Genomic DNA, 15,688 nt, shown 5'->3' with positions numbered 1-15,688 from the left:
AAAGGAAAGAGGAGGACTCGTGGTAGGAGGAGGGAGAATATAATGAGAAAGAGAGGCGGGAAGTCACATAGAGAGAAAGAGAAGGAGGAGTAGCAGAGGGGATGGATCCCATTGTAGAGGAAAAGAGAATGAAGAGGCAGCGATACTGGTAAAGGGGAGTGGATAAGAGAGAGGGAAGGAGGTAGGAGGAAGACACGGAAGGTGGAGAGAGGGAAGGACATAGTGGAGGGAGGGAGATTATCGATGTAAAAGTTTTATAAGATTGAAACAATAAAAATCGAAGTCAACAGTATTAAGAGCTTAATTAAAATATAGCACAGCTCTTCTGTTAAGATAAGATTCAGTTCTGGATATATATTATAAAAACTTCCCTTCAACAATAGAAACATTACACATACACCCTACTGCAAATGAATAATAGTTACCTAGAGACCCACGCGCAGAATGGCCATATATAAGCTGAAAATTTAATATTCTTTTTTATTTATACGCAAAATAGTCAACTCACTATGTGCTGCTTAAATCTTTTAAAGGAGGAAACTCAGACTCGAAGTTCTTGCTAGTAGTTTGAAATTAGATATTTAACAAAGGAGGTTAGAGCAATTACATACCCTTGAGTTAAGTCAGACAGAAACCACATGCCTTCTTGAAGGAGCTGGTTATTCATTCATTTAATAGAGAAATGAAACTCAGATATTTTAAATTCAAGTTTTAAAACAAGATACACTAACTTTAATTCTGTTCTTCTGGAACAGATAGCATAAAAAAAAAAAAAAAAAGAAAGTCTATGAACATGCTCGTCCCTCATCTCTGTCACTACCTTAGCCCCAAGCTGTCTGGCTAACATTGGTCAAAATTAGTACCTAATGTTTCAGACTTTCACCAATTCAGCACTCACTATGTACTTCCCATTAATTGCTAATGGGAAGATGGCCATAAACAAAGATGAACAAAAATTCCTTGAATTCATAGACATGTGACCTCAAAAACTAGGTAGAACTAGTTACTTAATAATCAACAACCAAGGTTATATGATACTGTAGGAAAGCCTGAGCTTTCTGTTAAGTGAAAATCTTTAGGACGTTTGTATCCCTAGAATGAGATTAGTTAGTTAGGATATTCTAGAATATGGGATCGGTTGTTTCCTTTCTATTATTAAGATAACGACCCTCCTTCACTCTGCAAAATCCAATTCAATACAGGAAATTTTCTCTCAGATTCTGACAGGGTATAGAGCCATAAGGCATTGAAAACCTGGAAAAGATCAATCAAGCATTTGGCCTTCATGACTACATGTGATTCTAACTAGCCTCCATTGCTGGTATTTTCTTTAAGCAATCAACCTTGATTACCTAGGGATTGCTTTCTGTCCGTGGACATGTCGGAGGTAGTAGAAACAACCACTGAACCACTATAACACAAGTGGAGGAAATTGTTCCATCTCAATATCTCGGTGTAATGCATAACATCCAGGCTGCAGTTCAACTAAATAGTCAACCAGAAAGTGTCAAGAGGATAAGATCTCTTCTTAGCAACATCGACAGACCCTCAGGTTCTGTTCTTTGAGATATTCGGGTGAGCTTCCGTACTCTGAATGTATTTGGAACAACCTTTGCTAACACCTGGATTATGGATAAGGAGCTCCCTAGACCCACTCACTAAAGCATTTTCTTAAGAGCAAAAAACTCAGAAGCACTCTATTTTTTGCATTATTGTTAGCCCAAAAACATGACATGACGAATAGAACAATCACATATACAAAGAGGCAACTAACAACACATACACTTCAACACAATTATTGCAAATAATTTTACCTTTCCATCAAATCAATGAGTTCATGGTCCCTTGGTTTCATACCCCATTTTGTGTCTACAAGAAGGCATACTCGCTTAAGACCAGCGCGTGTGGTAACATACTCTTTCACCTAAAGAGTGTACATGATGGAGGCATGAGCAACAACAATAAACAAAAAAAAAAAAAAACACTAAAACTCAATCTTACATAAGTAAAGACATACAAAAAGCATTTGCAAATAGAACAATGGGTACCAGTAGATAACCCAGAAAAGCATCACCTTAAGTATATAAGTAGAGTTTGCTAAAATTAGAATACATAGAATTGCAGTAGTCAACTGTAAATTTAATTATCAAGAAAAGATGTTCAGAGTCTCATACTACAGAATCCAAAATTGAATATTAGTTCATTTTGTGGCTGCAACAAACAAAACTACTGGATGCAATATTTTGTTGCCACCTCTACAATGTTCTGAGTCAAATTTTTCATAGCATAAAATATCTGAAATGCAAGAAAAGCAATACAGAGCTGAGAAAAGGACAAGATGTATATTGTCATTTTATCCACATAGATATATCACACTATGTGAAAGGTGATAAATGAGTTTTTTCCATCTCCACATGGTATATATGCAATCTCACTTCACTGTACAAGCACCTGAGAAGTCTATTTTGGGCAAATACATTGCTAGGGGCTTTGAGTGATGTTCATACTACAAGTTCACTGCTCCGACAAATTTTATGACAAAAAGCTGACAACATTGCAGAAAGAGTTTAAGATCCAAATTATGCCTAGGTTTCCAGGTTATTACGTTTGACCAATTGTTCGAGCAAAATACCTTTCCAAGTAAGATGTTGCAACTTGACATTAGAATATGATTAAGGAGATCCAAATATGATATATTCACTGAAGTTGAAATTCCAACTAAGTTTGTACAGTAATATATAATTGTTATGCCTTAGTGATAAATTTTATAACTTTTTGAGTTTAAATAGATTTTTTTAAGGTTTTCATTGCTCCTTCCTTTTTTGTTAAACATTTCAAATATTAGAAGCAAGAAGTTAAAATTGTTCAAATCATATGAAAGAAAGTGATTCATGTCCATTTTCTTAACTAATTCTTAATTTTTCTCACATGTTTAACCATCTGATTTTTAACATTTAAATGTTCCCAAACTATTATTGTCTCATATTAGTGAGAGATTAACTGCAAAATTTATTTGTAATCAACTTAGTACTTACTTATACTTTAACCGAATTACCTTAAGTTTTAATGAATATTTGTAAATGACATAATTTAATTAAATATTTTTTTTATCATTTTACATTTTAAATAGATTTTTTATTCTTTCATCATCCTTTGTTAAACAAATCAAATATTCAATTTAAGAAGTCATAATTGTTCCAATCATATGAAATAAAGAGATTGATGTTCCCTTTTCAAATAATTTTTAATTTCTCGTACTTTTGAAACCTGTTCCAATTTTAACATTTAAAATATTTCCAACTTGCAATTTTCCATATTAACAAAATGGATTAATTAATAAATTTACTATGAATCAATTTAGTACGTTTTCCACATTTTAACCAATTCATCTTAATTTTTGACATTTAATGAATACTTTCAATTGACATAATTTTATTAAACAATATTTTCTCAAATAGGAATTAACAACTTAACTATATTTTAAATATTAAATAATAAAACAGAAAAAATTATTAAAAAAAAAAAACGAGAGAGAGAATCCTGGGCAAATTTGCTACCCACAAACCCTCCAATCCTGCCCTGCCAGCCTTACACCATTATGGAACCAACGTTAAAACATGTAAATATATACATATATATGTTTCTCTTTGTGTCTGTACCTATGCATATATGTGCATATATGGATAGATAAAGAAAACAAAAGAGACATTTTACAGAGTCAAAAATAAGTTGAAGGTTTTAAATATGAACTTTTTTACAAAGGGGTACATCTGCATTTTCGGTCTTCTTGGAGGCTTTTTGGCCGACAAGCAGAGACATGGGATGATACTATAATTTTTCAAATAGAGGAACTTGGTCGTCGGAGCAAACATCATGAGATGTCTATATTAGAATCCCTAAAGCTTGGCTCACAAAATCAGTTTGTACATGATCCATGTTATATAATTCGTCAGCTCATAGCGGCACTCCAGCAAAAGGTACACATCTACGCATTGAGGTTGGGTGCATCGCTCAAAGGAGCATTAAGATTCTTAAATAGCGATGATCCTCAAAGCTCAAGGGGTGATGGCACAGCCAGTGAGAAGTTTCCTGGAGTTGCGAGTTTAGACAACGAATATTTGCAGACTATATAAATGGGAATGAATTTATTAGAATAAGAGAAAGGAACGAAAGGAGAAGCGCAAAGTGCAGAAGGAGAGAGTGGCCGAGGAAGATGAGATGCAGAAAATGTTGGGAAATTGAAGTTAGAATTCCTATATTATCTTACTCCATTTATTTTGGTCATGTCTTTTAATGAGCTTCATAAAAGAAACCTAGAACCAGATAAATAGATAGCAAAACTGGGCCGCTCAAGTTAATTAGTGCAGCATATTTTTGGGCCAAATGCAATGAAGTACAGATTCGGGTTCCCGTCACCATCCTATAATTTTTGGGTTCACTAAAATGTTCCCACTGAATTCATCATATTTTAATTCACACTCTAAGTTGATTCCCCACTAAAAAGTTTCTAATTAGCTCTGCCACTCCACCCTTGGGCCTGCATCATCTGGCTTGTTACATGATGAGTTCTTTTCAGTGCTTGAGTTCTTTGGCTCCCTGAGCTGGTTGTCAAGCATAATAATCAACAGCACATAAATCTAGAAGAGGAGTCTGAAAATGCCATTCCGGGATCACTAGTCTACTTGCACTTTGATGGTAATGGTAGTTCTAGACTTCCCCTTTTCTAGTATGATAACAGTGGCAACAACCCTGATAAAATAGTCCAAACGTTTAGCCTCCACAAACTTTTCCATTTTTCTCCTTTTCCATGAAATCAAAAAATGCCATTTTTGCTGCGGCCAAGAGTGACCAAAAGTCTCAACCTATTACTCATGGCTAAACAAACATGAAGATACCAAACTATATTAAGGAAAAAGAGAGTAAAGACCAATAAAAAACAGAGTTCCAGTGCTCATTAGAGTACTTACAAGTTCCTCCCAAGCCTCCTTCACTTCTTCTTTGGCGTAAGCAAAACCGTATCCAGGCAAATCCACTAAAGAAAGCTTAGATCCAAGCTTAAAAAAATTGATTGTCTGCAGAAGGATTATAAGTTCATGTTAGCATGCATACCCAATTTGAATTCAGTTGTACCAACACACATAGCACCTGAGTGAGGCCCGGCTTGTCTGAAGTCCGTACAACACCCCATTGCCTGGTTAGTGCATTCAGCAAAGACGACTTTCCCACATTTGAGCGTCCTGTCCAAAAGACTCAAATTCAGAATAAATGTTTATATCTTATTCTTGCATAAGCCGGCCAACTTTCTTCGGGAAGGTTCAGAACATAAACTCCAGGAGATGAGAAATTCAAATTATCATACAAGGACATCAAGCAAAACCCCAATATCAAGTGGTGAATTAGCTATATTTATACTTCAGAGTTCGTGAAATTCATTCTCCTTGCACTATTACTATCTCTGTATGTCATTATTACAGAACATCCATGAGCTTATGGAAGCCTGAAATCCTATATGAAACACAGCCTTCCAAAGTTATTCGCGACAGTGGGATATAAAATCTTGTCAAAAAAATAATTGAAGAAAGCAATCTTAAAAATTAAGATGCAGAAAACCAAAATAGAGCTTGAGTAAAAGGAACGGATAGTATGAAAACATATCAAGTTTTTACTGCTTTTAAACGAACTGTTAGTTGATCTACCTGCAAAAGCAATCTCTGGAAGATCAGGAGATGGGAATGATGACGAGATCTTTGCAGCAGCAAAGAATTCTAATTTATTCCTGAATACCTGCAACACAATTAGAATTTACACCTCATAAGTAGAAACAGCTACAGGTGATCATGCACTTGATTGATCTCATGCTCAATGTAGAACCACTAGTACACTATGAGAGATTCTACAATTGCCTCATATGGCATACTTATTCTTACTGTTAATGCTTCAAATTATAACAGGTGAAACACTGTGCAGGAAAAGCATAAACAGATGGTAGTAACTTTTTATGCAATTTTTATTGACTCCACATTTCACAATGAACAAATTAATGAATATATATGAACTATTTATACCATATTTTGGCTAGCAATAAAAGTCACAAACTTTATGTTAGTGGACCATAATAGGTATAAAAAATAGCAACCAATCAGGTGCAGGTGCATATTCAAGCCTCACAATCCATCATGAATCCACCATTTCTTTTGTGGATCCACAATCAGCCTTTGCACCAACTCTCATAATAGAAGGGTATAATGGCGAAAGCTTGAAAACTAGGAGTGTAAGTTCATACTGGTACTTCGATCCGTTCCCTTTCGGAACCTGTTGAGAAGGGAATGTTGTCTAAAGGGGCAGAAAGCTCAGTGTTGTAGCCGGCCCTCCTAAACTCAATGTCACGTCTACGTCCTAATAACTGAGACAAAAGGTATAGGTTATCAAAGTGTGACCAAATATTTGAAATATGAAATTTTATAGATTAGAAATGACGTTTGCCAAGCACCAGACAGGTTAGGTTGATTTTACATTGTCCTCTACAAAAGAAAGGATAGAGGAGGTAGGACGTATGGCACGAAATTGCGCATTCTTTGACATCTCAGCGCCCGTATTTTCTGCCAAATTCACCTGGGCTCGATTATTACCTGGATAGGATGCACAGAAAGCAAAATAAGAAAAACATCAGTCAATTCAATCCTAAAGTGACAGCAAATGGAATTTTAAACAGAATATGGTGGGCATGTGCACTTTCGACCGGAAGACATGCTTTGACAGCACAGTCTTTCTTAATCCATCTCTTTGCAAACACAGGCTCAATAACTCACATTCTTATGCATCATCAGTCAGCACACCACAAGCCTCCCTGTTACCTTATTTACAAGCCACTGCCATCATAACAAGGTGATAATAACAGATTATTCTGGCAATGAATAGCGCTAGCGAATTCAATATAGGCATCCCTCTTATAGGTTATCAATTATCTTAGTATGCGAATAGGATTAAGTAGCCTAGAAGTTCATAACTGTACACTCCATCTTTTGGACAGTAGGAGCTGCAGGAGAACTGTATCCATCTTTAATTATAGAGAATTCCATAATGAAACTATATGCAACAATAAAAGCTTTTAGAATTCAGTACAGGAATTAATTAAGCAAATCTAGATAACCTCGTATTTACTCAGGCTAGCATTAGGACACTGTAAGCAACAATAAGTTTGTTAAGAACATCTAATGTAACCTCCCATTCTTGGCTTCTAGAAATCTAAATCCAGGTGACACCAATGAGAAAATGCACGGAGATAATTATAACTGATGGAGGAATGCAGTTTTTACATAACAATGAATGTGATATGATAAATCATAAAATTAAAAAAAAAAAAAATAGGCTAGTAAGAAGAAAAGAAACTATACTAACCACTATTTATATCATCATCCAATCTCTTATTGGATATATCATGAGGATCTATCTGGATAACTCGTTTTTTCTTCTTTGGTGGGGCCTCTGTTAAATCTGAATCAGTGTCCAAGCTCTTCTTGCCTTGATCCTTTTTCTTCTGAAGTTTCTCAAAACCAGCTGCATATTTTCTCTGGTTCAGATCGGTTTTTGGTGTCAGTAGAGCTCTCCTCTTAATAAAGGTCTTTGTTCCACTTTGTAAACCATTCTCTTGAACATGTTTCAGTTTGTCAGCACTCTCCACGTTGCCCCTCCGGATTTTCTTATCATGAAATTCACTTTCCTTGAATTTACTACCTCTTGCCAATGATGTGTTTCTGGTAGAATTCTTTAACTCATGATCTTTTCCTCTCGCCGCCGTCTTGGCTTTAACCAAATAGGATCTGATCATACCTTTTTGCAGTTTTGATACAGACTTTTTGTCATTACCATCAAGCTTTCTATCCTCAACCATTTCTCGATCAGCATAAATTCTCTTCCTCTTCAGACCTGAGTTTCCATTAATAACCTCTTCAAGCCCTTCCTTTCCAGTCTTTGTTTTCAAATCCCTTTTCCCCCTGCCATGCGATTTACTTGATTTCTCATTCGCATTAATATATGGAATAGCATCATTACCATTTCCTCTGCTCTGCACCTTTTTATTCCCTTTCTTTTGGGGCTGTACGGTTCTAACACCATCACTCAATCCGTTTGTTGCCCCTGTAGCAACTCTCACTTTCCTACGAGCTTTATCAACATTACTACTCTTGGGCCTTAGTATTCTAACACCATCACCCGCCCCTTTCATTTTTCCAAAGGCAACTCTCACTTTTCTACTAACTTTACTAGAATCACTATTATTTGAACTCCTCTCAACAGGCATTGCTCAGAGAAACTCAGTACGGACGGATAAACAACAAATATTAGAGCAAGCTAACAAGGAAACTCAAGCCCGACATGCTCCTCATCCTGGAACAGCAAGAACAAATACAGACCATTGAAAACATGATTCATCAACTCTGAAAGGTAGAAACTAGCTGCTCACATCAAACAATTTGATTACACACGTTGATATGACATGCATAGGGAAAAAAAAAAGGAGTAATCATTACGAAATGAAGCATAAAGCAACCAGAAAAAATTAAAAACCAAGAAACTAAAGTATAATACCGTAATTTGAACAACACAATTAGTACTGGCTACTGTCTCCGCTCAAAATATGTCATTCAGAAAGAGTGCGCATCAGGTGTTTGCTAAATGTTTCCTGTTTACCCAACGAGAGCACGGATTTTGTCTGCCTGGCGGCAAATTCAGGAGAGAACAAGGTACCAAGAACGACAATTTGTATTCATAGAGCAGCCAAGTTCGCCCCAGCGGAGGTGACGTTTGTGGGCTGAGTCAGGGTAGTAAAAATTGGGCTTTAAGGAATGCTAATTTAGAAGCCCATCTGCCACCTATATATAGCAAATAAAAATAGAAATGCTTAGTTGTTTAAGATCCAAGTTTTAGATATACAGAAATTCAAGCCCAACTCGGATTTAGTGAAACCTAACTAATTATACAAAAGTAAAGTACATTTGTCATGTGATCGTCGTGCGTAATGATAAATCAAATGCTAATTATAACACATTGGGAACACGTTTGTTTGACGGGAATAAAATTATAAGGAATTTAATTGCTAGAAATTCTTATTCCATTGCAAATGTTTAAATAAAGGTATTTAATGGAAAATTAATCAAAATCTTTGAAAAAAAATTTGCGTGTGCTACATATGACTACGACCACGCAATGATTTTTTAGCTATAGTCAATAATATTTTTTTTCTAAAAAAGTTCGAGGATTGAGATTATAAGTTCAAGTTCCACCGAATGTGGAGTCTTTGTTTTAATTTATGTGAGTGTTTGTTTCACTTTATGTGGATTATTGTAATTTATTTGTCCTTAATTATTTGTTGAGTCGATGCAATTTATTACTAGTCTTAGTCATATATATTGGTATATTAGTTGAATCGATATATTACCTAAAAAATAATTTATAGATTATATACACATAAAAACAATACACTACGACAGCTAATATATCTATAATAACATTAGATTAGCAACTATTATCAAACAATAAAAAAGGAAAAACATTATCTAAAATGATATTATTTGACATCCTCTTTCCTCTGTATGTACATTTCACTAAACAATTGTGCCCAAGTACATATGGACATTCAGTATAATTAATTTGCCTGCTCCTAATTCCTATCTTAATTTATTACAATTATTATTAAAAACTATTACATCATATGCAGATATATAAATAGAACAAATGTATACAGAACAGAAAGGATGAATTACGTAAACACCCCGCGCAGGTGAGAGGTTAATTAAGAACCTAGTTCACGGCAACCACTAGCTCCGGTTGCCTAACAATTACAGGCCTAATTTTATCCTTCCACAATGCGCTGAACACGTCGGCCTCCCCAGCCTTTCTCTTCACCTCGACAACCACCAACCGGTCAGTCAACCGGTAAACCTCCAGTCCCACTACGTAATTACCGTTCTGTCCCTCCATCTCCAACCCACATTCTTTCTTCTTCCTCAACTTTACAACTCCGACCTCCGCCTTCACCGCCTCCTCCACCTTTTGTATGATATTCTCCGGTGGCTCCTCCACCGTCAGCCGATCCACATCCTCTGTTGTTTTGTATTTATCAACGAACAATCCACCCAGGTCCAACCCCGAAGAGAAGGAGATAATGTCAAAAGCATTAAGATCAACCAACTGCTTCTCTTCCTCATTCGGAATACCGCCAATATCTTCTTGAATTTTGATCTCTTTGTAGCCCTTTTTAAACCAGGGATCACGCTTGATTTCATCGATGGTGATCCTGGTTTCAGGGTTTGTATCCAGTAGGCGAGACAAGAACCGCCTGAGACCCGGCGACATCCACTTGGGATATCGGAACTCGCCTCTGTAAATCTTTTTATACAACTTCATTAAGTTCTGATCGTTGAAAGGCAAATACCCGGCAGTGAGCACGAACAGAATGACGCCGCATGACCAGACGTCGATCTTGGCGCCGTCGTAGCCCCTTTTGGCAAGAAGCTCCGGGGCCACGTACGCCGGCGTGCCACAAAGCGTGTGCAGAAGCCCATCTGCCTGGACTTGATCATTCAATGCGCTGAGCCCGAAATCGGACACTTTCAGATCCTCATTTTCGTCGAGCAGCAGATTTTCGGGTTTCAAATCCCGGTGGTAAATGCCCCGGGCGTGGCAGTAACTCAAGGCGGAGATCAGCTGCTGGAAGTATTTCCGGCTCTGACCTTCCCCCAACCGGGCTTTCGCCACTTTAGCGAACAACTCGCCACCTTTCACGAATTCGAGAACGATGTAAATCTTAGTCCTGGTGGCGAGAACCTCGTAAAGCCTGACGATGTTGGGGTGGCGCAGCCTGCTCATGATGGAGATCTCACGCTCGATGTTGGCCATGAGATTTGCGTCATTATTGAGTCTGCTCTTTTGGATGACTTTCACGGCGACACTTTCCCCTGTAGCAATCTCTCTGGCGTGGTAGACTTTAGCAAATGCACCACAACCCAGAAGTTTCCCGATCTCATATTTGTTGAACAACTTTTCCGATGTCACAGCCATGGTCGGCCGGACGGAGCCCGAGGGACTCTTGGATCTCTGGTGACAATAAGCAACCTAGAGACCCAAAGACAAGAGGATTTCGAAGTGTTTCTCAGCAGCAAAACATGGAAGGAAAGGAGAATTCAGGGTAAAACGAGGATGGGTGTAGACTTCTGGTGGGAGTATTAGTAGGTGAAGAGATGGCTATGTTATTTTTAGAGAGTGGTTGAGATTGATAATTGGTATTAGGCGTTATTAATAGGCATGTTGGGGTTGCGAGGAAGTGCAAACGGGTGGTTTCTATGTCATTTGTCTTGCTTTGGGACTATGTTTGAATGAATGGATTAAGTTGAAATAAGCATGCATGTTGATGAAGTGGAAATTGGTGTTTCTAGCTCATTTGTCCTGCCTTAAGCTAGATTTGAGTGGATTAATTTTAGATTAGGATTTTTGTTTTTTCTTTTTATATATTTGGAGAGGCTTAGATATATTTTTTATTTCGTAATTTAGGTCATTTGACATTTTCGTATTTTAATTTTCTAACATAGCATTTTGGTTCTATATCTTTTTAATTTTCATAATTTAGTTATTTTCTTTTCAAAGTTCATCCTTTTTGCCGAAAAAATAGATGTGCATGTCATGTAATCTTTTATAATTGGGGTAAGGTTTCCATTAGTTTTTTTTCCAGCATTTTTGCTATTTATCTTTTTAGGGTAGTATTTTGAACATATATATTTTTAATTTTGTGATTTCAGTTTATTTCATTGGAGTTTACCCTTATCGTGGAGGAGAAATACAACGAAAAAAAGAAAAAAAAAAGACTGGAACTGCTAAAATTAAAAGATATACAAGACCAAAGTACTATTTTAAAACGTTAAGAAGATAAGATGTCAAATTACAGAAGTTCGATACAAAAAAAGCATAGAACCTAGGCAAAATTATAAAATTACTCTTGTATGTATTAGGGATAGCGAAATTGGTCCCGTAAATATGAGACTAATAATTTTTGTCCTTTATGTTTTAAATTTGTAGCAATTCTGGTCCTCCCGATCAAAAGTGATCGAAAATTAGCAAATCAAATTAGGGCTTAGGATTTCGACGATAAATATATATTACTTACATAGTCAGCATCCTACATCGATGCTGACATGGCAAATAATAGTTAACTACCATCCATCACCACCACTACCACCTCACAGCCGGTCATTTCGGCGGGTCTCTAGCCACGCGCACCACCACTGAACTTGCCATCCGTCATTGATCCAACCCTGCAACATGTGTTTCAATCGGAGTTCAAATGCACCCCAATTGCTAATTATAGTCTTGTCCTAAAACCTCGATTTATTTTTTCTCTCGTCAAAATTCGCCGTCGTCCGATCTACCTACTGTTCGAGACCACCACCAATCAACTTTCCATCCTCCGGCAAGTTGATTGCACCCAAGCCTATCCATTTTTGTCCACTATCTAGTTTGTTCTCTCCATTTACTTTTTTGCCTCACTCGCCACTAGTTTTTCCATTATATCTCCGACACTAGCAATCATCTCGCCTGCGGACCGACACCCCTAAGTTTGCCTCCCCATGCATCGCTTCGATCAGTTTTCATCAACGGCACCATCCGTGTCATGGCCTCCTTATCGGTTGACTTCTCCTATATATTTTGATATAATGGCAATTTTGGTCCTATATGTTTTAATTTAGTGGCATTTTTTCTCCTTTCGACCAAAATTACTTGTCAGCAGCCACATAAGATGCCACGTGTTTAAATTGAGAGCAATTGGCAATCGAAAGCCCCTAATTTATCTGGCTAATTTTTTAATAAAAGAGAAAAGGCCTTTAATAGGATATGCCTATAAATTTTTGCAGCAAGCGTGGTGACTTCGGTGCCAAATTAACTCATTCGAAAATGTTGGATAAGATGAAATTTGGTAAAGTTCTTTTGTTTTTCAGGCAATAGGACTCATCGATAGTCATGGCTTTTATGAGGAATCTGAGGAAGAGATTAAGAACCTCAAGGAAGTATTGCCGGAGATAAGGTCATTAGACATTAGCAAAGAGAGCAAACTCTCTTTTAAGAACGTCAAGAAACTTATCTTCAGTGAAAACCCTCTAACATGGTGGGATAGGAACAAGATCGAAGCTATTATGAAAGTCAAGGAAGAATGCAAGTAAGAGTACATATGATACAAACCTATCCAGATGAACATGAAAGACAAGAAGGATATGCAGATGATTATCAAAGAGTATATGAGTTTTGGACTCATCGAGCTTGGAGTCTTTACCTACAATAGCCGTGGATTACTGGTTAGAACCTATGGTGAGATAAAGAGAGTTAAACCTAGGTTGGTAATTAACTATCAAGGTAGTAATAAAATATTAGAATTTGATGGTTATTACATTTCTAGTAGAGAGCACTTAATTGATTGCATTAAAGGTGTAAAAATGTTTTCCAAAATCGATTGCAAATCTATTTTTTATCAGATTAAGATGGAGAGTAAATTAAATAAATTTACTCCATTCTCCACACCACAAGGACAATATATCTGGAATGTGCTTTCAATGGGTTTAGCATGCACCCTAGATATTTCAAAGGAAAATTGATAATATTTTCAAAGATAATTTTCAATTCATGTTTGTCTACATTGACGACATACTAATTGCATCTAAATATATAAAAGATTATATTAAACATCTTGAAATATTTTTTTATGCATGCCATAAAGAAGGTCTAGTGCTTTCTAAGAAGAAGGCTACTATTGTCGTCAATAAAATTGTATTTTCTAGGAGTTCTTATTGACAAAACAGAAATTGAGTTATAGGACCATATTGTGGAGAAAATTCGCAATTTTCTAGACGTACTCAAGGACAAGAAGCATTTGCAGAGCTTTTTGGAAGTTGTTAATTTTGCAGGTATCTTCATTAAGGATCTTGCAAGATACAAGAATGATTTCCAACCACTTTTGAAGGAAACAGAAAGTTCAAAGTAGAAATGGAAGAAATCCACATGAAAATGGTTCGTAAGTTGGAACAGATTTGCAGTAAATTGGCAAAGCTTGTTATACCACAAGACGAGGATGAATTGGTGGTTTACATAGACGCCAATGACTATAGATGGGCAGCGATGCTCATGAAAGAGACAACTAAAGGGGAACACCTTCTATAAAAGGAGGACATGTTCTCAGAACAACAAACCAAAGTCTGGCATATTAACGAGAAGGAATTTTTGCAAGTTGGAAGGCTTTTAGGAAATGACATTTATTTTTACTAGCTCAAGAATTCATTCTAAAAAAGTTGATAATAATAATGTTAAGGCTTTCTTAAAAAATAAGTTAGAATCTAAAATAGATCAGGCTCGTATTATCACATGGCAAGCTGAATGCCAATATTATTATTATAATATTGCCATTATAAAATCTCATGAGAATGTTCTTGTTGATTTTTTTGACAAGAGATTGAGGCATATGAAGCAAAATCCGTCATGCTGGGACTTAAGGCACATCCCGAACAACTTAGAGGAGCTTGACAAGAAGTTCGGACAACTGCCCAAGTTGCCTGACAAATCTAACAAGCTGATCTAGATACTATCTAGGTCGCCATAAGGAGTTCCTTTTTTACATCTACCTCGCTATGAAATGACCTATGAGAACTAATTATTAAGGCATCATCTTCGGGGATGACTCATGAGTTGACGAAGCATGACCCTAAATATGCCCTTAGAGTGTAAAGCTCTAGACCAGTAGCGTCGGATTCAAGTATCGATTGCACAAGACCATCGCCAAACTCTGGTGAAAATGGCATCAATTGGATCACAAGAAGTGCAAACTCCTGATGATTCAAGTCAACCCAACACCTATAGAGCTAAAGAGGGAGAGTGAACCTTAGGCCGATGACAAACACCTCTAAGGCTAATACTAACGAGTTGATATCTTCTTATACTGCTTGGCAGGAATATCAACGTTTGTGGAAAAAAAATAATTTTCCACAAAGGAGTAAATCCAAGCAAGACTATTATCGAAACATCATAAAAATATAATAGGGTCTGGATGTTAGAGGGGTCAAAATCAGAGGATGTCGGAGAATGGTATAATTTTGGAGCTCTAGCTTCAATTCATACTATATCACCTAATTTTCCAAAGATTTCAAAGCTTCCGCAATGGATTAGTGGGACGATTTTTGACTTATGACAAAATAAACCCCACTTAAAGATAGGAGTATTCTGAAGATAAAATTCAAATCAGCAGCTCCAGAGGCGGAAGGAAAAGGGTCTCATCCAACATTTCATTGGTGAAGTTGCAGAACCGGACATGTTAGATTTAAACAAAATTAAAGCTGCCTTAGGAGAAGCTCCACTAGTGTTCGCCATAAGTGAAGATGACATTTCCACCAGAAGAGCTTGGGGATTATTATAATATATAATAATATATATATATATTGTTATTATATAATTAGTAAAATTAAAAAGTATAAAAAAATAGTTTTTTGGTTTGGTTCAGTCACCGACAATGGAAAGAAAAACCTACTAAAAAACTAATTTTTTTAAAAAGAAAACCATACACCTTTTGTTTGGTTTTTTATTCGAACTGAATTTTCAATTTGACCGATTTAATTGAATTGTGAACACCCTTAAAACTATGCACATGAAAATGGGGATA

At 36.5% G+C, this 15,688-nt stretch overlaps 2 protein-coding genes across 4 annotated transcripts in view; both read right to left on the bottom strand.

Moving 5' to 3' along the window:
• The window catches only part of LOC105163866, a 20,236-nt gene extending 11,466 nt beyond the window's left edge, over positions 1 to 8,770 (bottom strand). For 2 of the 3 annotated variants that reach the window (XM_011082366.2, XM_011082367.2), the window contains exons 1-8: positions 8,587 to 8,769; positions 7,399 to 8,385; positions 6,514 to 6,629; positions 6,284 to 6,403; positions 5,697 to 5,784; positions 5,146 to 5,237; positions 4,968 to 5,072; positions 1,815 to 1,924 (exon numbers count right to left, since the gene is read on the bottom strand). In XM_011082366.2, the coding sequence (XP_011080668.1) occupies positions 1,815 to 1,924; positions 4,968 to 5,072; positions 5,146 to 5,237; positions 5,697 to 5,784; positions 6,284 to 6,403; positions 6,514 to 6,629; positions 7,399 to 8,299 (1,532 nt within the window). In that variant the 5' untranslated portion in view covers positions 8,300 to 8,385; positions 8,587 to 8,769. Of the gene's footprint in view, positions 1 to 1,814; positions 1,925 to 4,967; positions 5,073 to 5,145; positions 5,238 to 5,696; positions 5,785 to 6,283; positions 6,404 to 6,513; positions 6,630 to 7,398; positions 8,386 to 8,586 lie in introns of all 3 variants that reach the window. The other variant, XM_011082365.2, reaches the window with a different exon arrangement.
• LOC105163865 (CBL-interacting serine/threonine-protein kinase 11-like) lies at positions 9,539 to 11,269 on the bottom strand. The gene has a single exon (XM_011082364.2). The coding sequence runs from the start codon at positions 11,056 to 11,058 to the stop codon at positions 9,799 to 9,801; it is 1,260 nt and encodes a 419-aa protein (XP_011080666.1). The 5' UTR covers positions 11,059 to 11,269; the 3' UTR covers positions 9,539 to 9,798.

This window comes from Sesamum indicum, linkage group LG6 (genome assembly GCF_000512975.1).
Source record: "Sesamum indicum cultivar Zhongzhi No. 13 linkage group LG6, S_indicum_v1.0, whole genome shotgun sequence".
NCBI classification, from domain to species: Eukaryota; Viridiplantae; Streptophyta; class Magnoliopsida; order Lamiales; family Pedaliaceae; genus Sesamum; species Sesamum indicum.
The sequence above is the reverse complement of the archived record's forward strand: the minus strand, read 5'-3'. Positions and strand labels throughout refer to the sequence as shown.